We start from the raw sequence: 23,121 nt of genomic DNA, 5'->3' as shown, positions 1-23,121 counted from the left end.
GCAGCAGACACAGTCCTTATGGTCAGAGTCTGCCTGCAGCTAGGTAGCAGCACTGTGCCTATAGTGACCAATCACATGCATGGCCATAGTGCCTACAGTATAATCATTACCTGCCTGCAGTCAGTAACTAGCTCGGTGCCTTTAATTACCAATTGCCTGCAGCAGACACAGTCTCTATAGTCAGAGTCTGCCTGCAGTCACTGTGCCTGTAATGACCAATCACATGCACAGTGTACAGGATACGGTCATTAGGTCAACTCTATTAAGGTAACTCAGTCGACAGGTCTTAGGCCGACACCTGAAATAAATCCACATGGGTAAGGACGACAGGGTTGAAATGTCGACACAAGCATTAGGTCGACAATGGGAAGGTAGACAGGGATGGAAGATCAACATGACCATTTGGTCGACAATGGGAAGGTCGACAGCTAAAAGGTCGACATGAGTTTTTCACGTTTTCTTTGAGCTGACCGGCCGGTATTTCATGACGTCCCATCCACTACGGTGTGGTGGGAGAATAAAAGCATGGTAAGTGCAGCGAGTCATGCCAGGGGACGCGGTACACTTAAACGTGTCCATGTAGGATGCGTCGACATTTGGGACAAAAATGTGAAAAAATCATGTCAATCTTCCCATTGTTGACCTAATGCTTGTGTCAACCTTCCAACCCTGTCGACTGTACCCATGTTGACCTAAGGCCTGTCGACTTTCAGTGGTCACAGTGACTATCTATGATCATGTATCTCCGGTTATCCCCCTGACTAAGCACAGACATATTTACCATCTGTTTGCTGACACTGTATTGTTGGTTGTATCATTGGGGCAGATGTATTAAGCCTGGCGAAGAGATAAACTGGAGATAAAATAGAAGGAGACAATGCACCAGCCAGCTGTGTTTGAAATAGGACAGTTGGGAGTTGATTGGCTGGTGCGTTATCTCCTTCCACTTTATCTCCATTTTATCTCTTCGCAAGGCTTAATACATCTGCCCCACTGTGTGGTTCCCTCACACAATGTGCAGTCCTACGTAATATGGTGGCGCTATATAAACTTCATCTGGAATAATACAAGATTCAGGATTATTAATACAGTATTGCCTTATCTACAACAATATTTATTTTACATACTTTTGGGATAGTCCATGCATTTTTAATCCTAGGATAGAAACAAGAGTTGTTGTAGCAAATGCTTTCTATGGCTCTAATACCAATAAGATAATTTGAGCCCAATTCACAATTTAGGAGACCTGAATGTTCTTTATCCATGTGACTGTCCCCCACTGGACAGACTATGAAATTAACTAAACACACAGGTGGTACGGCAAGTCCAACAACATCACAATGTCAGCTGGCCAAACAAATAGGCCTTCAGAGGTGCTAATTGGAATCTCCATTGTTACATACGAGGGCTGGCTAATGTAGGCCGATTACTACACTTTGCTAGCCAGATTCCATTTAGAGAAATGTGCACAGTACGAGCAGAATCCGTGGGGCAATCACTACTGCTATTTGGAGTAAAGTCACTATACAATAATGTACAAGTCACTTGTCTTTGAACAATGAATTTATACATACATCTAACATGTGAGGAGGTCATGATACATGGAATGATGGCATAGTAAAGGACACGCTCAGCAGCACTTCAACATCGCACATTCTGGGCCCCACCATCACTGCAGTTTTGTGAGCTTGGACCAAGAGCTGACTCTGGAGCAATTGTGGGACCCCAGGAATGAATACTGGTGGATGGCTGAACCAGATGATGTAACCACGCTCAGCATCTGTGGCTAGCAGGTAGTTACAGCCCTGAGTAAGGCGTAAAAGGATCTTAACACAATATGTAAAATGCACCTAAAGATCTTCAGTATCATCATCTATTTATTATGTGGCAATGTGCACAGAATACTTGTCCCAGAGAATATGTAAAATTAAACTTATAACAGATTGACTATTTGGTGTGGGTGATTCCCGTGTGCACCGGGCACACATTGCAGCGGGCTAAATTCACTTAAAAGTGCTCACACCTTCAAAGTGCTGCAAATTTTAAGCGTATTCAGCCCAGCGAAGGGTGCAAGAATAGCCTGAATCAGGTGCCGTTGCCTGCATTAAAACAGCACCGGAACGGCACCTTGCACCCAAATAGGATCGACCCCAATATCGGAAATATCATCCATTTTCAACAGGTAAAATTTACATTTGACCTATTCAACGTCACTTCTGATCTTCCAACTTTCAGAAATATTCCGAAAGTCAAAAAAAAAGATGTGGATTGGCGAATCCACATATTTTTAGCCGGAAATGGCTGCTAATTGGATAATATACAGTAGCGGCTGTTTCCAACTATGCAGGTTTGGAGGAAATTTTATGGCATGAGAGTGAGATATTTGGTAAGAAATCTCCAGTTTTTTTAAAGCGGCAATCATTTACACTGCAAAACCAGTTTGATTTTGAAGTGTAAATGATTGCAGCTTTAAAAAAACCCCGGAGATATCGGAAATTTCGGTCAGTATTGAATAGCCACATAACTCAAAATGGCAAAATACAAACGCATTATTTTTCATCACTATGAAACTAGATAACGTGGACAGTTTATGCCATGTAATAGATAATGACATGCCCTTAATTCATATATTAATATTTGTGCTGTTTGTCCACAGCTACAGATAAATAACACAGATAATATATGCATACATACATACTGTACTAATGCGACCCAATTTCTCTTCTGCTACATGGCATATTCTAGTGTAAATGGGTCACAGCACATATTCCTGTACATAGCCTAATATTATAAATCTAACAATATTTACAGTAATGTACAGTCTGCAAAGCTGCACACAAAACAATGTAACACTTATTTAAATATATTCATTTTAATATGACCATTGGGTAGATGGAGATCATCTTACTGCACATACACAAGTTATAATACTGTGATTTCTAGACCACAAAATGTACAGCACATCATAAATCATAAGACATTACAGGTGATTAAAGCGTTGTAACCAAATAGATAATAAAGTGTCCCTGTTATTTGTAGTAAAATATAGGACATTCCCTTATTACAGATTTTAGAGGATATATTTTATGATACACGTAATGGAAGTAATGTCACTACTGTCATCAGCGGGGATATATCACTAAGGTATGAAAATAGGATTATTATAGAAGTTGGGAGCCCACCCTGAAATGAAGGCAGGGTTTCCACCAATCAAAACTTTTAATGTGATGTTGGGTACTTGTGTACTAGCACGGCGCCCACGATATTTGGTCGCACAACATATAATCGCATCGCATGCCATACACCCGATGCACTGCAATTTAAAATTGTATAAGCCCCCTATACAATGTTTAATTGTATAAGCACCCTAATGGGGTGGCGGTACGCATCTTCCGACCTTTTCATACCCCCGCTATCCACGTCGGCGTGGAGTTGATATTATATAGTGTGGCGAGCGCAGCGAGCCACCGAACCCGAAGCGTGGCGAGCACACGCGTATTACTTTACATGTATTCCGCGTCCCCTCGCAGGGCTCGCCACACTATATAAAATCAACTCCACGCCGACGTTGATATTGGGGGTATGAAAAGGTCGTAGGACGTATACCACCGCCCCTCGCAGGCACGCTGCACTCACCACGCTTCGGGTTTACGTTCATAGTGGGGGTGGCGTGGGGGTGCATTTAACATTGTAAGCCCCCATTAGGGTGCTTATACAATTTAAAAATCGCATTGCATCACATTGTATGGCATTGTATGCCATATACAATGGTATACAATTTTAAATTGTATACCATCGGGTGCCAATCGCGTCGCATCGCATGCCTTATGCTCTGCGATGCGATGGGCGCCGTGCTAGTACACAAGTACCTGATGTTGCCTAAGCCCCATTCACACTAGAGCAGTGGTTGCCAACCTTAATAGGGGTGTAAGCTACTGGAAAAAAATGAAGCCTCTTGAAAAACTAAAACAAGTTTTTAGAGTATTAAATCTAAAAAATATAAAATCTGTTATTTATTTTGTGTTGTCTGCGTACCTGTCTGGCCAACTTTCAACAGTTTCCCCCTCCAACTTACAGTGACTTCCACCTACCTTCCCACTTATCTCTGTCTCCCACCAGTGGCTCCTGATGGTGTGCATCTTTGTGTGTCACGGAAGCAGACTCCGGTCTGCTATTTGACACTGACAATGGATCCATCTGAAGCTTCCAGTTTCTCACCTTTTGCTTGTGGTGGCTTCCGGAGTCAGATTCTGCACTTCATCAGAGGTCACTTCATCTCTGCTGACTTAGCAGTACTGCAGCTAGTAGAGCTACCCAAATTATAACCATGAGCTACTGGTAGCTCACGAGCTACAGGTTGGAGACCACTGCGTGAAAGATCGCTCAGAAAGGACCATTTGAGCGATATATTTCACAATATTGCCTAGTGTATGCACTCAATGGTCAGGATGCTCGAACCTCCGCTGCCAGTTACCACCCCCCATCACAACGATACTAATCGCACATGCTCTAACACAGGGGTTTTCAAACGCTGTCCTCAGGACCCCACACGGTTCACATTTTCCAGGTTACCCCGCAGGTGCATAGGTGCATTCATTACTCATTGACACATTTTAAAAGATCCACAGGTGGAGCTAATTATTTCACAGCACTGTGCTGCCCGGACACAGGAGAGGGGGGTCGGTGTGGGGCGGCAGATAGGCTTCTATGGGGTATCGCCAGCTTTTGCTGGTAATGGCCCCCGCAGCGAAAACCCAGCGTGCCGGTTTTCCTGCATATCAAAATGCGGTAAAAACCCTGATAACGGGGTTTTTACCGAGAGCATCCCGCCCACTATCATTAATGTTGCGTGCTCCAGCGCATCGTTAATGAGCCTCGCTGTCTGCTGAACATGCAGGTTAATATAGCCAATGAAAAAAAGAAGAAAAAAGAAAGACTTTGTGGGTGCACACTCTAACGGTTATTTATGGTTCCACTAAATATAATGTTTACAATAAAAATTAACTTTTATTATGTCCCATGGGAAAATATTAGAAATGTGATAGCCACCCACAAATTGTGTGGGAGGTGGCACAATCAAACAATTAAAATATAGAAAAATGACAGACAAAGACTAGAAAAATGTGTTTAAAAACAGTTAAATAACCGTAGAGCCGTGATAGGAGAGACTGTGAGCGTTTAATTAGCTACCGTGGCGTATAATGACATTTATAGGTGTGATTCACACTGAGTGACCGTGGTTGGCATGTAAATACAATTGTGTCTGCTTGGGGTGTGATGAGTGATTAATGCCCCTTTCAGACCGCACTTTTTACCCGTTATATAGCCGTTTTTTTACCGTTTTAAAACGGTAATTTGTGCAGTCTGAAATGTGCAGAGTGAATTTACCGGTTATATTGAACTGGTATTTCTAAACGGTAATAAAGCAGGGTCCTACCCGTTTCAGACCCATTTTTTTTTCATCCACTGTTTTCTATGGGTTAAAACGGGTTCAGTGTTTTGAAGGAACAAAAACTGCATTGAAATACCATTTAAAGACATGTGTGTGAAAGGGGTATTAGCTGAGAGACCCGTTTTTAGAAACATTTTAAAATACCTGGTCAAAGCCAGTTTTGCGTTCTGAAAGCAGCATTAGTAGTAATTTCTACAATCTGCAAAAAAATGTACAATCTGCAACAATGTATGAAATCTGCAACAGTCGTAAATGTTGTCTAGGAATTGTGTCAAATTACTGAATACAGCCTGTGATAGTCTGCATGGCCTGTGTATGGCTTAAAGGGATAAGCTCAAAAGATTCTATTATTTGATACTACTAAACTGATCTCTGTCCGCTGGACCGCTAGTCCACAGATCTGCCGTAAAGGGTCCCTATTATCTGCCACATATAATACACCAATATTTTGAAAGGCCAGTGAACATATCATGAATATATGGATTATTGCTGTCTGGGTTGCCACTGTTTCCTGCTATATTGTTGTATCTATATTGTGGCGGTGCCCCTAAGAGTTATATTCTCATACTGACATGCACACCAGTTAAATACACGTGTTTGGTGCAGCATGTGTGTGTGGCAGATCGCCCCTTCCAATTTCTCAGGCTGATGTAAATTGATAGACTTCTATGGAATTATAGGTATCCCCTCACCACCTTCATAATCATTTAGCAGTACAAGTTAGATAGACAATTTATTGAATTTATACTATTCTCTGCTGACAACACGGTCCTCTTTAATACTTTAGCGTCAAACGCTACATGTCAAACACAGTCTATATCATCGGCTAATCAAACTGATGCGCATTTCGCCGGTTATCCGGCTTCATCAGAGCAAATAGCCAATGACCTGCATATTCAGCGAGTCCTGCCGAAATCACGGAATAATATAATTTACCGATATTATTAACTATAATCAGCCATGGCCAGCATTGTGTAGTGTGTATGGGTCTTGAGAACTCCATGGCCCTTCTCAATGTTAAAAACATTGGATTTCCAATATTCACATGCCATCGGATGGAGGCTACCATTGGAAAGCCACCATCGAAAAGGTCAAAACACTACAAAAAAAGCCTATTATGTACATCAGATTAGTACAGCATGAATACTAAATAGTACAGGTAAACAATATGTGAAGATCAATATAAAATAGTTTTTAAGGAGCACTGGTGTTTGAGGCCTTCTTGGGACTTTTTAACGAATGTAACCCGATGCAAATCCTGTTTATTTTTAACCCTCTATTATTTTATGCTGTTATCAACCCAAGGTGAATATGGAAATTATTCTCTGGAAACCTGAACTTGTTAGAAATAAACAAGAACTTAGTGGAGTGGAGATTTCTGCTGAAAAAGCATAAAATGCATTACAGGTATCAACATTCATTTACTGCTTTAGGAGACAATTTTTCTCATGATTTCATGTTCAGCAGCATGTAGAACACAGAGGCGTCAGCACCAGACAGGCGGCAGTAGTATTAGGGCCCCATTCTAAACCTGAACATACATTATACAATTATCTGGGGCAGCATGGACAGTGTACTGGTTAGCATTACTGCCTCACAGCACTGAAGTCATGGGTCCGATTCCCACCATGGCTCTAACTGTGAGGAGTTTGTATATTCTCCCCGTGCTTGCAGGGTTTCCTCCGGGTACTCCGGTTTCCTCCCACAATATTCTGGTAGGTTAATTGGCTTCCAACAAAATGAACCCAAAAGTTAATGTCTGTGTGTGCATGTGGTAGGGAATATAGATTGCAAGCTACACTGGGGCAGGGACTCATGTGCATATTCAAATATTCTCTGTACAGCGCTGCAGAATATGTGTGCGCTATATAAGAAACTGTTAATAAATAATAATCTGGCAATTTGTATGAACAACAGTTTTTGTCCATTTTCCAGTGTTTGGGAGCAAATGGTTGATGGGTATTTGCTCTCACCAATTACCAGATTTCTATTCCGCTGGAATCGGGTGATATTGGGATAAAATTGTATTATCGTACAATTGCAGACGCCCATTGTAAATAGTATGCCAATTCAATGCTACAGCTTTTAAACTTGCAGAAGACAAAACTGGAGGGGCATATTTATCATAATCTGCACTCAGATCGGAATGTGATGTGATAAATTCACCCAAATCCGCAACGTGATAATTAAATGCATTGCAAGGATGTATAAAATATTGCATCAGCGAGAGAGCGTTCATATAAATAGCCTAATGGTGTGACCACCCAGTGGTGCCTGCCACTTCAGCTATCCCTCCCCTCGCGGTAACTCTGCTTGCTATGTTTGAATACTGAATTGTAACCCTAGGATAAATTAAAACAATTTTCTAAACCAGTAATAAAAGATGGGACTAGTAATGTAAAGACACTATTAATTGTAAGCTTGCAAGCAAAGCCCTTACATCTTTTCTGTCTGTTATACTGTTTTCAGACCGCAAATGCCGTGTCGCAACTAGGAATAGGACACGGGTCCCATCCCCAGAGCAACATGACATTTGCGGTCTGAAAGCTCCATGTCCGACACAGCTTATTGCCGCGTCGGTGATGTCACAAGGGGCGGAGCTGAGTGGTGGCACGTCACTGGGAGCTTGGGAGGAGGCAGCACTTGGAGCTGACAGTGCTGCCTCCTCCATACTGTGAACGGGACCCAGGTCGCTCGACCCAGGCACCCGTTCACACTGCACTTGACACGGGTCAGAGCCGTGTTCAACCCAGTTCATTACCATGGTCGAACTCCCGTGTTGCTTGACCCGAGGTGGCCCTTTCAGACTGAACCTCGACCCGTGTTGGGGCTGCAAGAACACGGCAATAACCCGAGTCTAGAGTGCGGTCTGAAAGCGGTATTACACATTTCTCATTTTCAATAGTAGAAGTTTACTCCACACTAGATCCTTCCCCTAAGACCCATCAATGTGAGTGGTGAGCGGGAACATGGGAAGAAAAGAAGACTCTTTAGCAAAGTGAATTCAGATCAAACCATGATTCAACTTAACTAACATCTGACAAAATGCAGGTCTCATGGCTTCTAGATAGGCTTCTGAAGAATCTGGTAACTATATAATTTTACTGAGTACATATATGGTGATATGTTATTGTTTTTTCCAGAATTATTAACCACTTGCCTCAGATGCTGGACTTTCCCATACATGGTCCCATCTGTGGGATCCATGTCAGAGATGCCTACTGGGTGACTGCTGCAAAATTATCTAGCAGCTGCCAATCTCAGTGGACCTCTCAGCACCTCCGCTTCCTCCCAAAGTGTCTGCATAGCCTATCACTGCTGATCAGGCAGCACGCCCATCCAGCGGCTGCAGAGATTGGCCAATGCTGAGGAAACGTAGCCACCTGGAAAATGTCACAATGGGTATGGGTCATTGGGTCGACCAAACTAAGGTCTACATGCAACCACTGAAGGTCGGCAGGCCTTAGGTCGACACATGAAAAAGATAGACATGGCTTTAGTTCGACACAAGCATTAGATCGACATGGGTTTTTTACTTTTTCTTTTGTCCCGAATGTCAACATGGACACTGTATCGGTGCACCTTGTCCACCACGCCCTGGTGAAAAACCCATGTTGACCTTTTGGCTGTCGACCTTCCCAATGTCAACCTAATGCTTGAGTCGACCTATGACCATGTCGACCTAAAGCCATGTCGACCTTTTTCATGTGCTGTCACAATGGTAAGATCATCAGAGAAATGATATATTGGGTAAAGACGTGCACACACTGGGATAGAGACCTAGACTAGACATTTTGGGGTCAGCCATCTGGATACATTAGTTATTGGAGTACGCATTAATAATGGATGCAGATTCACACTATGGGCCTGATTCAGAAGTGGTTGGTAGTTTTGAAGATTCTTGCAAAACTACAACCAATGGCAACAGGCTGCCAGGGTCCATCCAGCATGGGGCAAGGCTGCCCTGAACACCGGGTCCCACCCCACGATGTGCTCGCAAAGGTTTGCAGGCACATCTCTAAAGTGTGAGTAGCGACTCTTGCACATTACCGGCTGCCCCCTGGCTGTGAAGCCAGACACAGGGCAGCCGTACTTCGGGTCACAGTAGCTGTGTGTCCCCGAAGCAGTCCCTATGCTCCCGATTTGTCCAGATCTCTCCCACTACATGGTCGGTTCCCCCCCCCCCCCCCCTCCGGTTTTTACACTGCAATGCCCTGTGATCATGGCTTTAGAGCTCACACATATGCAGAAGTGCCAAATAGCTGATTCCACACTTCTGAAAGACAACATTCAGCCAGATAATGTCAGGGAAAGCTTTCTCCGCACCTCTCCTGCTTGGAAAGTTTGGGTTTATTTTTTTTTTAATAAGATAATTTTTATGTATAAAAAATGGCTCAGAAAATGGCTACTTCCAATGTTATGGTATACAGGTGCTCATTTACTATATACAATTTTGTTTGATTCATATTCCAGCACTTTCATCACAGTATTCATCAAAAATTTATATTCAGGCTTCAATCACATCAATAAAACAGTTACATAGAAGTGACATACTGTATATCATTGTCTTGTCTACATGTCACTGAAATATTTATACATACAGGTTGTGGCATATCCGAGTAGGAGGCATGGAAAGAAGTCATCTTCATACTTACAAAAAAAATCCATTAAAATCTACCAGTCAGTTTTTGAAAAAAGTTAAACATGTTTTGACTGAACAAACAACTAGAGTTTGCAAGAAGTGATTGGCCAGTCTTCTTGGCCAATCACTAAAGCAGCAGTACGCAACCATCGGTTATGTTGGGCTACTACTGGTTCCACATGTCTTGGAGGTGCAATATCAAAGGGCAAAAAAGCCATAATGGACTTCTTCTGTTGTAGACTATGTTGTGTTGTGTATGAAATGCCAGCAGTCAAAATCCCAATGGTCAGAATCCCAACCATCACAATGCAGAGAATTAGGATCAAGCTTCAAAAAGTGTAGTGTGACAAACAACCAGCTCCTACCCGTCATTTTTCAAATCCAGCCTCTGTAACATGGCAGTTAGGAGCCAATTGTCTGGCTGTTCATCACTCTCCGTTTTATCACAATTTGAAATTTGATACATCGGGCCCTTAGAACCCTAACCAACCGCACCAGCAGCCTAGACGTAACCCTCACCTCACACAGCCTTAGCTTAAACCTCCCTCTAGTGACTAACCCTAATACCCATCATGGGGATCTGTCAGCATTGTGACCGTCGGGATTCTGATTACATCTGCCTATTCTATATGTATCTTCACAGAACTTTAAATATTCACAGTAACATTGGGCCTTATTCTAGTTCACTCTTTCTGACAAAATCATTCTTAGATGGACAAAACCATGTGCACTGCAGGGGGGCAGATGTAAAATGTGCAGAGATAATTAGATTTGGGTGAGTGGTTTTGTTTCTGTGCAGGGTAACTACTGGCTGTTTTATTTTTACACTGCAATATAGATCTCACTTTGAAGTAAAACCCCACCCAAATCTAATTCTCTCTGCACAAGTAACATCTGCCCCACCTGCAGTGCACATGGTTTTGTCCATCTAAGAAGGATTTTGTCAGAAAGAGTGAACTAGAATAAGGCCCATTGTTCTAACATTTGTTGTGTAGATAGCGGAGTGCATGTTATTGTTGTAAGGTTATCTGTCGTTTGAGGCGAATGAGAACCTAAAGTATTTCCCCTCCCAATCCCAACTTTACAATATCTCAAATATCTTTAGGTGTCATAGTTACGGAATGTTTGCATACAAATTTGCAGCTGCTGCCAATTACTCCTTCAGAGAAGACAACTTGTTTTTACTTTTGGTTGGAGCGAGAGTGGTTACAGTTTCTGAGCAGTCTAGAATTGTATTAGGATCATGGTAACAACTTTTATTAATGTAATTTCACTTACCTCCAAGAAATTGAATCCCACCAGCCACTCTTCCAACAGTCCTGGAGATAAGCTCAGATACACAACATCCCATGATAGCAGTCAGAGCCACCAGGAGAAGAAGGCCACATCCAAGTCCAGTGACAACCGTGCAGATCCGCCACTCGGGGCTTGGAATGGCCTCAAAAGAGGCGTAGCGGCCACACTGTTCAACCATGACCGTCGTCTGGAGGCTTTCATCCCGTACAGGATATGAACATCTCCGGAAAGTGCCGAATGCCACCGGTTTATCCAGCTGAGAACCCAGAAGCCAATAAGGCATGAAGAACCCCACACAGGATGCTACTGCACAAAGGAAAGACAGAAGAGCCCAGATCACCCCGGTGCATGTCAAACTGGAAGCCATGTTGTCTTGCCAACAAGGTAAACTTCATCAACAGTTAATGAAACAAGGATATCCAAGAGATAATGGTGTGGTGGAGAATCCGCAAATAGGGCAGAATCCTACGAAGCTTAATTTCCAGTATTGGTAGTCAATACTTGTTTCATGGAGGAATGCCTGAGGTAGGAAGAAACACACAGTTATAGGCAGGATATCAAATGAAACCACACTGCGGCAAGATATGTCATGTCTTGGGGAGAGATAAAGTGGAGCGAGAGATAAAGAACCAGACAAACCGGTCCTAACTGACATGTTACAGTATGTTGGCCAGATTCTCTAAGCTCCAAAAGTGATAAAAAAGAGAGTGATCAGCCAGCCAATCAGCTCCTGTCTGACATTTTTCAAACACAGTCTGTGACAGGGCATGTAGGAGCTGATTGGCTGGCTGTTTATCACTCTCCATTTTATCACTTTTGAAGCTTAGAGAATCTGGCCCACTATCTGAAAAATGACAGTTGGGGGCTGATTAGTTGGTAGATTATCTCTCTCTCTCCACTTTATTAATTTCCAAGGCTTAGTACAGTACATCTCCCGAGCATAATTTATTTCCCCCTTAGTTACTTAATAAAAGCAGCTTTTTCTTACAGTATGTCCAATTTAGGTGTGGTTTGTTATTTTCTAAGATAAAGTACAATCAGATCAGTCCTCCTCATATAAAAATATACTTGCTTATGTGTAACCTGTAATTGTCAGCTGCATGCACATTAATACTCTTTAGGAGAGCTGGATACAACTGGCCGGACCGTTATATTGGTTAATATAATTTAGTGACAGTGACCCCCGGGATACTCAATATGGGCACAATAACCATACAAGTATCACAGAAAAAACTGCTTTAGAACACAGACTTTAAAAAAAAAACTGGCTTTGTTAGCAAGAGTTCATCCCTATGACAAATAATCAAAGGCCAAATGGGGGAAGTAGACAAACAAAAACTTTTTTTTGTAAAACTCTTTTTCTAAATCTAGGATAAGGAAATACATACTACACACAGACCTTCAGTTATATTGGCATGTAAATAATTATATTATTATTTTATTAACAGTTTCTTATATAGCGCACACATATTCCGCAGCGCTTTACAGAGAATAGTTGAACATTCACATCAGTCCCTGCCCCAGTGGAGCTTACAATCTATATTCCCTACCACATGTACAAGCACACACAGACATTCTAGGGTTAATTTGCCAGTAGACCTAACAGTTTATTTTTGGATTGTGGGAGGAAACCGGAGTACCCGGAGGAAATCCACACAAGCACGGGGAGAATATACATGGTGGGAATGGAACCCATGACCTCAGCGCTGTGAGGCAGTAATGCTAACCATTATACCGTCCTTGCTGCCCTAATTCTATGATGTGATACCTGTATTGGAAACACTGGTTTCAATACTTACTAGAACTCCTGAAACTGAGCACTAGCTTCAAATCCAGTCATCCTCTGCGCCAGTAGATAGAATACACAACTAATGTCACCGCAGCCGTCATGCCGACCATCACACACTATAAGGGATGACGGACTGATAAATCTCCAATCATTACTTTAATTGCTCTAAAGTTTGCCCATCACTTATATAACGTATATGGGTCATAAAGTTGACAGTAGGAAGGGGCTTAGGTTGACACATGAAATATGTCAACAGGAATAAGGTCGGCAGAGTCGTATGGTCAACACAAGCAATAGGTCATCAATGTGAAGGTCGACAGTGAAAAGATTTTTTCACGTGTTTTTTGCGTCTTTGTCGAAGTAAACCGACATGGACACCGGTTCATTGTAGTGAGGTAGTGTATGAAATACCATCTGTTTTTGAAAAAAAAAGGTCAAAAACTCATGTCGACCTTTCCAAAATAATGCTTGTGTCAACCTTCGGACCCTGTTGACCTATTTCATGTGTCGACAGTATCCCTATATATTATACTCAAGAGCTTTTTCTGTGTAGCTCAACTACAACTCCCATCATTGCAAGTCACTTTCAAGGCGTCACGTGTCAGCACAGAATGAGTAGGTATAAGCCCGTGCCGTGTATGAGACGAGAACTTGGGAAATATTCAACCCTGAGGGTGGTTATGGGCTGAGAGAACAAATAACTGATACAAGTACTACAGAACAGGTTTCTGCATTAGAAGGGGGGTTGTACAAATGTGCATGTACTTTACAGGGTTCATATATGTATAATATACTGTATAAGTCAATGCTAAAGAAAAATGTATAAACGTAAGTAATATCTATCTCAAAGACTCTGAGCATTATGATGTTATTGCTGTATAAAGCTCTTGGGCTGTAGCCCTGTGTCTCTGTAGTGGACACTGAACTTCTACTATGGAACCTGTGACCATATTATCCCATAGATTCTGTCTGCCATACTGTAGTTCTCATTTGTATTCCACAAAAAGGAACTATCTGCGCCCTCTCATCATCATACCTCATTTGCTCTATATCCTCCCTCCATACTAGCCTGGATGCCAGTTGTTTCATCTAGTTATCCTGATCCGCTCACTCCTCCTCTGTGTATCCCTGAGCTCACTCACTTGGGACAATCTCTGCAGCACAAATCCCAAGACCCAGCTGACACTGACAATAACCCCATCACTGCTGGAACTTGGCGTCAGTCTGAAAGTAGAACTAGATCAACTCAGTCTTTTCTCGGCAGTGTATGCTGGAACTTATAGTTCACCAGCAGTGGATAATCCACGTCAAAGGTTTGTATGCTGTTTCAACTGGGAAATGGAAGTTTTCAGTTCAGTTGTATTACTTGTACAAACTAATTACCTACGATTTACAAGTATTTCATCATTTAATGTACAAATAACCTCAGAAAACAAACACTACTGTCTGTTCTGATAAAACAATTACTTCTGTTCTGATAAAACAATAACTTCTTTTAAAGATTGTTTCATTAGTAGCATCCCAAATTTCTTATGAGATGCAATGGGACACTTAAGGATGGACCATCAAACACACTGGTGGACTAGGCAAGGACAGTTATAATGTAAATGACTAAATGTTCTCAGTAAAGTTCTAAGGAATGTGTGTGCACTATATAAATAACTTCAGAAATATAAGTAATGTTTATCTATACTGCAGGAGCACAGTGTGGGTGACAAGTCACAGCCAATGCATACAGGAGATGGAACAAGATGAAGATTATCCTGGACAGAATGGACATTACTTCTAGGGTGCAGCAACCTACCCCAATTGGACACATTCAGGGTCTACATCTCCAGAAGTGAGGACAGAACTGGCTGGAGCTCTGCCTGGTCGCACAAGTCCAGGGTGGTTGTAGATCGCGATCTCTGTGGATTGTCCCCAGCAGGGAGAGCTGCACAGACAGACACGAGTCCGCCACCCTATGTAATCCCAGCCTCGGATCTCTTTCACCCTATGGAATCCCAGCCTGGGAGCAGCAAAGCCTGCAGAACACTCTCAGACACTTGGCTCTCTCTCCCCCTGCTCCCACAGAGATCCTACAGAGGAAATGTTATTAATACATTCCTGAAGACTGAGAGAGAGAGAGAGGAGCAGGGGGGAGGAGGGAGGAATACTCGTGTCAAACTCACAGGGGAACCATCCATCGTGGAGAAATCCCTCCCACTAACCCTGCCCACGATCCCTACAGCAAGTTACCAGCAGAGGCTGTGGAGAGCAGAGGGAATGGGGAGGGGGCTCAGAACAGCTGCAGTCCCGCTGCTACTACTCTCCCCATCATCCCCGTTAGCTCTGTGTGCTGTGTATACAGAGGAGGGCAGCGCTACTGTAGGACTGGATGTAATACATTAGCTGGAGTGCCCGGAGCCGCACAGTTGCAGAGCAATACAATGCAATACAAGAACATGAGCTGGGAATAATCCCAGATCAGTCCCAATTCTCAGCATTAAATAATGTGCAGATGATCAGTTCCTGTACAGAAGCAAATGGGATTTACTGACCGTACTGTTCACAATGAATTTATAGATTGCAGCAGTCTGAGCCCATTCCTGGTGACAGAGCAGGAGCTGAGGAAAAAAAAAAAAAACTTTACACCTGGACACCCCATTTTGCTATGCAGAGGGCAAAATATATTTCATTTTATTGCATGCAGGGTAAATAATGGCTGTTTTTGCATGTAGCACACAAATGCTGAATGGGATTGGGTAAAGAAGCGGAACGGTCTGGACCCAGGAATGCCGAACCAGACCGGGTTCCTGCATAAATCTTAAGCTGTGTACACACGGGGGCGATAGGGGCTGAAATCGCTGGAAATATGGTCACAGGCGACCATATTGCCAGTGATGGGAGTGTGCCCCAGCGATAAATCGATGGGTGCTCGCTCCCGTTTTCAGCCCCGTTCTAATCGCTGGTCGCAGGAGCTTGCTCCTGCAACCAGCTGATTACCTCTGCGGCACCGCCGGCAGAGGTTCCCTTTCATCAGCGACCATCTCTGGGGGGGGGGGGGGGGGTGCGCTGTGCAAAAAATTAAACATCCAACTAATCTCCCTGAAACTAGTTTTGAAATGTAGGCAAGTATGACCTAAGCCCCACACTTGGCTCACATGGAAATGTCTCCGGTGGCTGTGCCTGGCACCTAAACCCTACACCCGGTGGAGCTGTCTTCATGCCCCCACCCGGCCACTGTTTCTAGCAGCAACTATTCCTAACTTACATGACAGACCTATTCCTGCCCCCCCCCCCCCCCCCCCCCCCAGAACATGTGCACCCATCAGATGTTTCCAGCAATCTCTCACCACCACCCCTCTTGGTTGTATCTCACCCGCCACCTGTATCACTGACATCTGTGACACACCTGTGAAGGGATATAAAATGTCAAGTGTCTGTGTCAGCATTCGTGTGTCTGTATCAGCATGTGTGTGACTGTTTCAGCATCCATGTGACTGTGTCTGCGTCCATGTGCCTACTTGTATCCATGTTTCAGCACCTGTCCATGTGTCGGTGTCTGTGTCAGCATCTGACAGTGTGTGTATATATCAGCATCTGTGTGTAAGAGTCTATGTGTCAGCATTTGTGTGTCACCTTTCATGTGTCAGTGTCTGTCAGCATGTTTGTGTTAGTGTATTTCTGCGGGTATCAGAGTTTGTGTGTCTGGTGTGTTAGCGTCTGTCCATGTATCAGCACTGGTGTGTCCGTGTGTCACTCTTTCGGTCCCTGCTGTCACTCTTTTGTCCCTATGTTCTTGCTGTCACTCTCCCTGTCCCTTCTGTCATTCTCTCTGTCCCTATGTACCTGATGCACTCTCTCTGAATTTTGGCTCATACTGTGTGACATATTGTTAATTTTGGCTAATACTGTGTGGCATAATGTGTAAGGGGCACTAGTACTATATAGTATAAGGGACTCTACTATTGAGGGCACATAATGTGTATAAGGAGTATATGGTGTGGTACACTACACTTAAGGAAATGCCCTCTTTTGAGTGGCCACACCCCATTTTCAGGAGTGCACCCGCCTTCGGTGCGCATAATTACAGCCTTCACTTTTTACATAGCCCCACTTCAAAATGTATACTTTGACCACTGTGTATAGCACAGTCCATATTTACCGGAGGAGCTGCTGAGTATAATCTATTTTCACTGGTACAGTACCCTATGAATTCTACAGGAGAGGTGGACAGGCCTACGGTGGACCTAATAGGTGAGTGGGTATGGATCATTAGGTCACCAGCATTATGGTGTCGACAAGCATTAGGTCGACACCATTAGGTCGACATGCATTTAGGTCTACATGAGTTAAGATCGACATGATTTTTGGTCGATGGGGTCATTAGGTCAACATGGGTAAGGTCAACAGGGTCATTAGGTTGACATGGGTAAGATCGACATTGAAAAGGTTGATTTTTTTTTTTTTTTTTACTGGAATGTCAACACAATCAACATGCTTCGGGCACACTATTTTATTCTTCCACCACCCCTAGTGCATGGTAGGGCATGAAATACTGCTTGTCGGCACATGTCGTGTCGTCATGGACACCAAAACATACCACCGTGTCCCCTCACATGGCTTTCTACACTGGCCATGCTTCGGGCACGGTGCCTCGCTATGCTCGGCACATTATTATATTCTCCAACCACACCCTACTGGATGGTAGGGCATGAAATACCGCCTGTCGCCACATGTCGGCTCAAAAAAAAAAACAGTAAAAAAAACATGTCGACCTACTGACCCTGTCGACCTAATGACCCTGTCAACCTAACCAATGTCGACCGTCCTGCATGTCGACCTTAAGTCAAGACGACCGAAATGCATGTCGACCTAATGGTGTCAACCTAGTCTTGCCTACCATCATGCTGGTGACCCAATGACAGTATCCCATGCGGGGTATACTCAGTATACTGTAGTGTAGTATTGGTTATGTAGCATGCTGCTATAAAGGAAGGAGTATGAAAGTGGTGTGGGAGGGGCTAGAACAGCCGTCTCTGTCCCCGGCCTTTTTGGCATGTGATGAATTAACCTGGAGCTTATTCACTGAGTCAGCAAATTTCCACACAACAGCCACTCACAGTGGAAATCTAGATCTTTTTCAGTCAGCCTCATTAGCACTGAGCATATATCTGCATTCATAAGTGGTGAGATGTATTATGACTTCAATGCTTTCTAAATATCATTTTCTAAATTGTATATGAATAATTAACTATAGAGTTAAGATTTATTTAGACAGGATATAGAAATTTCTTGGAAAGTAGATATTATCTCCAAGTCTTTACCATATAAAGGGGGAGATATAGAGTGGTGAGAGATAAAGGACCCAATTCAGACCTGATCACACAGCTGCAGATTATCGCTACGATGCCCATGTGTACGGCCCGTGGTACGCATGCGGGAGGCCATCCTGCAGTGAAGTCCTGCTACTTTTCCCATTTGCACGTCATTTGCAAGGTGATTGACAGGAAGTAGGCTTCTAGGGGTGGAACACGTGGAAAGAAATACAGAGAAAAATAAAATTTTTCTCTGTGTAGAGCGCTTTTGTCAAGGCTGATAACTCAATGAGAGCAGCTGCAGTAGGGATTAGTCAGATCCCTGAGGAATTGTGCAAAGAGAAAGAAAATATGCAGCGCTCAATTAATGATTTCAACAGAATGATGTTAAAAATCATTTAATTAATTAAAACATTGTTCATATATAATATATATGCTTTTGATATAAAAAAAAACAATAATAGAACAATGCTGGGACCTGAATTAAGGGGAAATAAATTGAAAATAAACCTGCTCTGGAATGTCCAATTCCCAAAATGGAGTCCAATTGTAATCCAATTAGGCAATGGGGGCCAATAACAAGCTGTGAAGCCACTGGAGGTGTCCCTTAGGGTAGGTGGATGGTGCATTACCAGGGGTATCCTCTTTAAAATGCGGTGTGCTTGGATAAATGCCAAGGGGGCCGCTGGAGGTGTCCTGATCCAATGTGGACTGGTATACCAGGAAGGGTCCTCTGTAAAGTGCGCTTGCGCTTGAAGGAGATGAAGGCTCTGATTGGGGGAATGGCTGGAGCTGCAGTGGCTGGAGGGTTAGGGTTAGGCTGATGGAAGGGAGGGTTAGGGGGCGGGGGGAGGGAAAGTATGCCAACCTGATTCCTGTCCAGGTTTTCTTCTTGGGTATGCCGGCATTGGTATATTGACTACCGGTCATCCGTATGGTTAAATACAGCTGAATACAACTGTCAAACATGTAGCATAGCTTGAACTATTGTGATGATGCATCAGATTATTCTAATATGATGTTTAACTGCACGCGTTGTAAGATTTGATGTTGGAAGCCTGCCCACTGTTCAATAACAGATTTCTGATGTCCACCCCCAGAGCACTCAATGCCCCAGCTCTGCATGCCAGAACATTAGCAGTTCTGAAGCATTTGTAGTGAAAATCCAAACTGTCATTCACTGTCCATGTGCTGTCTCTTCGGGTGCCACATGACAGTCATGATTCCGATGGTCGTTTGTCCGACATTGGAATCTCGACTGTTACGTGCCCAATAGTCGGGATCCCGGGTTACCAGGCCTATTTTCCCTCGTGTGTGTCCATGCTCCCCATAGAGCGGAATAGGTTAGGTGGTGAGCGCAGCGTGCCTCCGAGCCCGCAATGGGCTTCAATGTGCTCATCCCCCTGTCAGATTTTCTGATAGTTGGAATTCTGTTGTCGGAGAAACGAATGTTAGTTGGCGGACCGGCCAGCAGAGGGGGAGAACCGCCCTACGCCCGGCCTGCAGAAAACAGAGTGAGACTGAGCCGCGGCCTTACCAGCCTGGCGGTGATTGACAGGCAGAGAGAGGAGACACCGGGTGTCCCCTGCATACAGCGCAAGGGCCCCGCAGTTGTCAAGTGCCTAGCAGTTCCAAAGTGCTCAGCAGCAGTGTCCAGCAGTGTGCTTCCAAGAGCTCAATAGTGACCGGCAGGAGCTGGCAACGGCACCAGAACCCAGATATCACACCATAGCCCATCTTAGCCACGCACACGCCCCAGAGCCATCAGCCCATTTTGGTCCAGTGATCTACAAATCCTTCATCCCGGCATCCTCAAACAGGCCCTCATTGGCCACCATCACAGGCCTTTTATTTGTAAAAGCCCGTAGGAACTGCCACGTCATCCATTTGTCCAGGACCTCACCGTAACTAGTGGAGACTGTACAGGTTCAAGCCTACTCTCCAACATTTGTTTGCTACACCGCATCTGGCGGTACATTTCGGTGCACCTAGGCTAAAGGTACCTAACTTGGGGTAAACTGCGCAGTTTAAGGGAATTAGTACACCATATCAGGGTTTTATGGATGCACAGTATTGATTGATGTGTTACCGATGCCTTCTGGAAATGTTTACGGAAACTTAGTTTGGCAGCATATTGTGCGAATTGCGGCCTGCTGTGACGGGGCCCCATCACGTACAGTATCCTTAAAGGATTGCATTTTCTTTGTATCATTCATTGCATAGCCCTGCTCTGTAACTTTAATTAACTGAAATTTATTGCATTCATTATCGTTGATCTAAACGGGGATTCTGTACGTTATAACGTGCGAATTGCGGCCTGCTGTGATGGGGCCCCATCACGCATGATATCGCTCAAAGCCCGGTACTTCATTCCTTTTGTCATTTGATTGCCAGTGTTACTTCTATTGCATTGTCTAATTCTCCATATAACGGTGATTCTTGATCCAGAGCTGCCATATAAAACTTTGTTCACCGTCCTCACGTGGGGTGAACAGTGTTCCCTCTAAGCACGTGCTCGCGCACACAACTCGACGAGCGTGCGCACAAACATTACAACAGAGCGCACAAAGCAGCAGTGGTCCCTTTTTGCAGTTGTGGACTCAATTAATGTGTGTTTCATCCATTAACTACATACATTGGGCGAGATTCTCTATTACAGAAATGCGGTAAAAACCCCGTTATCGGGGTTTTTACCACATTTCTGTATTCTCTAACCTCCCTCCGCAGTGTCACCGCTGCGGAGGGAATCGCCAGCAAAAGCTGGCGGTTCCCTGCAGAAGCCTATGGGTTTCTTACCGCAGCGGTGTGTGAGGGATCCGTCACGGATCCCTCCCAGCATGCCCTGCGGCCGGCGCGTCAGTCTGCGCATGCGCAGACGGACTCCCGGGTCATAGACCCGGAAGTCCAGCAACGGCGCCGCATCGCAAGGGACAGCTCTTACCGCAAGAGCTGTCCCTTGCGTTAATGACCGCATATTTTAGAGAATATGCGGTCATTAGAAATGCGGTGGCCGGCGAAGAGGGCTGCGGATTTTAGAGAATCCCGCCCATTGTGTGCTGTGTTTTGAATGTTTAAATGTTTAATATCATTTTGAAGTAAAGTTAACACAAATGCTGAACGTCATTTTCCAGTTATATATAAGTGACGCACAAAAATTAAAATTTCCTTCCAAAGTTGCACAGCCAAAATCTTTTGCCGCACACAGCCTTCGTTAAATTAGAGGGAACATTGGTGGTGAGCCCGTTATTGTGTGTGTGTGTGTGTGGGGGGGGGGTGTTGCTCCTTGGGGTTCCTTGTCCCTTTGCCCTCCGAGTTCAGGCGAGTGAAACCAGACGACGACCGACGGACCATGACAGGCGGGAGTAACGAGTACAAGGTACCGGTAACATCACACCTGAGTTTGTCGACATTACATACTTACCTTGCCTACCCGTCCCTCCCCGTAGCTTATCAGTGCATCGGTATATTGCACTGAGCCACTGGTACTGTAGTGTTATAGCCACTCTGTGAACTTATTATATTAATGTGTCTTTTCCAAGCTACTACTCACTACATACCCAATAAGTAAACCTGATAGTGTGTGTACAGTGCTGGGGTTATTGTCAGTTTAATCTGGAGCGTTGCTTGATGTTTGTCACAGGTAAATAAACTAGCCTGACCTGGTACTGTCATGGTCTGTGAAATCTTCAGTCATTGGTAATGGCAGATTATAATAATGGGGATTTAAACAATAGCCTGAAACCCAGAGTATTAGATGAATTCAAACTCAGTACTGAAAATATCACCGTGACAGGAGCTATATTGAGCTTGGACTGAATGGCTTGCTACAGTACAGTATACAGCCAGTACTATGGGTCTGATTCAGACCTTCTCAATAGGCTGCGTATAGGGTGGCCAATCCCGGGATCAGTGGGATCCCGGGATTTGGCCCCTAAAACACCGGGATGTCAATCCCGGGATTGGAGTTTCCAATCCCGGTATTTCAGGATTAGACTGCGCATGCGCAATCTAATGCCGAGCAGCGCCTGAGCTTCTCCCGTCCCAGGCAGTGCGGCTCTGCGCAGCGTGACGACGTCAGAGGTCATGCTGCGCATGCCACACAACTGCCGCCTCATTATCCTGTGCACACCGCGCTGACCTCCTGCCGCCTCCATGATACCGTCCACCCACCCAGGCTGCCAGTTCCTGCATTCGGACCCCATACCATCGCCCAACACCCACCCAGGCTGCATCCTCCCAGCTCCATCGCCCACCCACCTGGCCGCACCGTTGGTTGATCCCAACAAATTTAGGTCAGGCTGCAAAATTCCAGTGGTTATTCTAGGCAAGGTCAGGACAGGAAAACAGTAATGTTCAATAAAGATCGGTAGAAATGAAAGCTACTGTAAGTCAAGAAATATCAATCTCAATAACTGTAGACACAAGCACAATCCAACATTCTGCTCAACTTACATGATACAATATAGCAAATTGTAACAGGAGACCAAGCCCCTGGGTAGCTTGCTGACTGGTTGCTTGCTGCTTTATAGAAATAGATGCAAGTGTAATTGCGGTGGGTTTGTCTTTGACGATTCTCTAGCTAGATGCCAGCCCTGACCTGCTGTATATGCCTGCATACTGACCATTGTTTTGATCTCCACCG

General features: G+C 44.2%; 1 protein-coding gene across 1 annotated transcript in view; it reads right to left on the bottom strand.

The window, feature by feature from the left end:
* Positions 1 to 15,346, bottom strand: part of LHFPL6 (LHFPL tetraspan subfamily member 6) — a 143,191-nt gene extending 127,845 nt beyond the window's left edge. Inside the window, exons 1-2 of the mRNA XM_083169747.1 lie at positions 14,984 to 15,346; positions 11,373 to 11,910 (exon numbers count right to left, since the gene is read on the bottom strand). Of these exons, the coding sequence (XP_083025873.1) occupies positions 11,373 to 11,757 (385 nt within the window). The 5' untranslated portion in view covers positions 11,758 to 11,910; positions 14,984 to 15,346. The remainder of the gene's footprint in view (positions 1 to 11,372; positions 11,911 to 14,983) is intronic.
* Positions 15,347 to 23,121: the final 7,775 nt, after the last annotated feature.

Source organism: Crinia signifera, chromosome 2 (assembly GCF_055691185.1).
Source record: "Crinia signifera chromosome 2, ASM5569118v1, whole genome shotgun sequence".
NCBI lineage: Eukaryota > Metazoa > Chordata > Amphibia > Anura > Myobatrachidae > Crinia > Crinia signifera.
The sequence above is the reverse complement of the archived record's forward strand: the minus strand, read 5'-3'. Positions and strand labels throughout refer to the sequence as shown.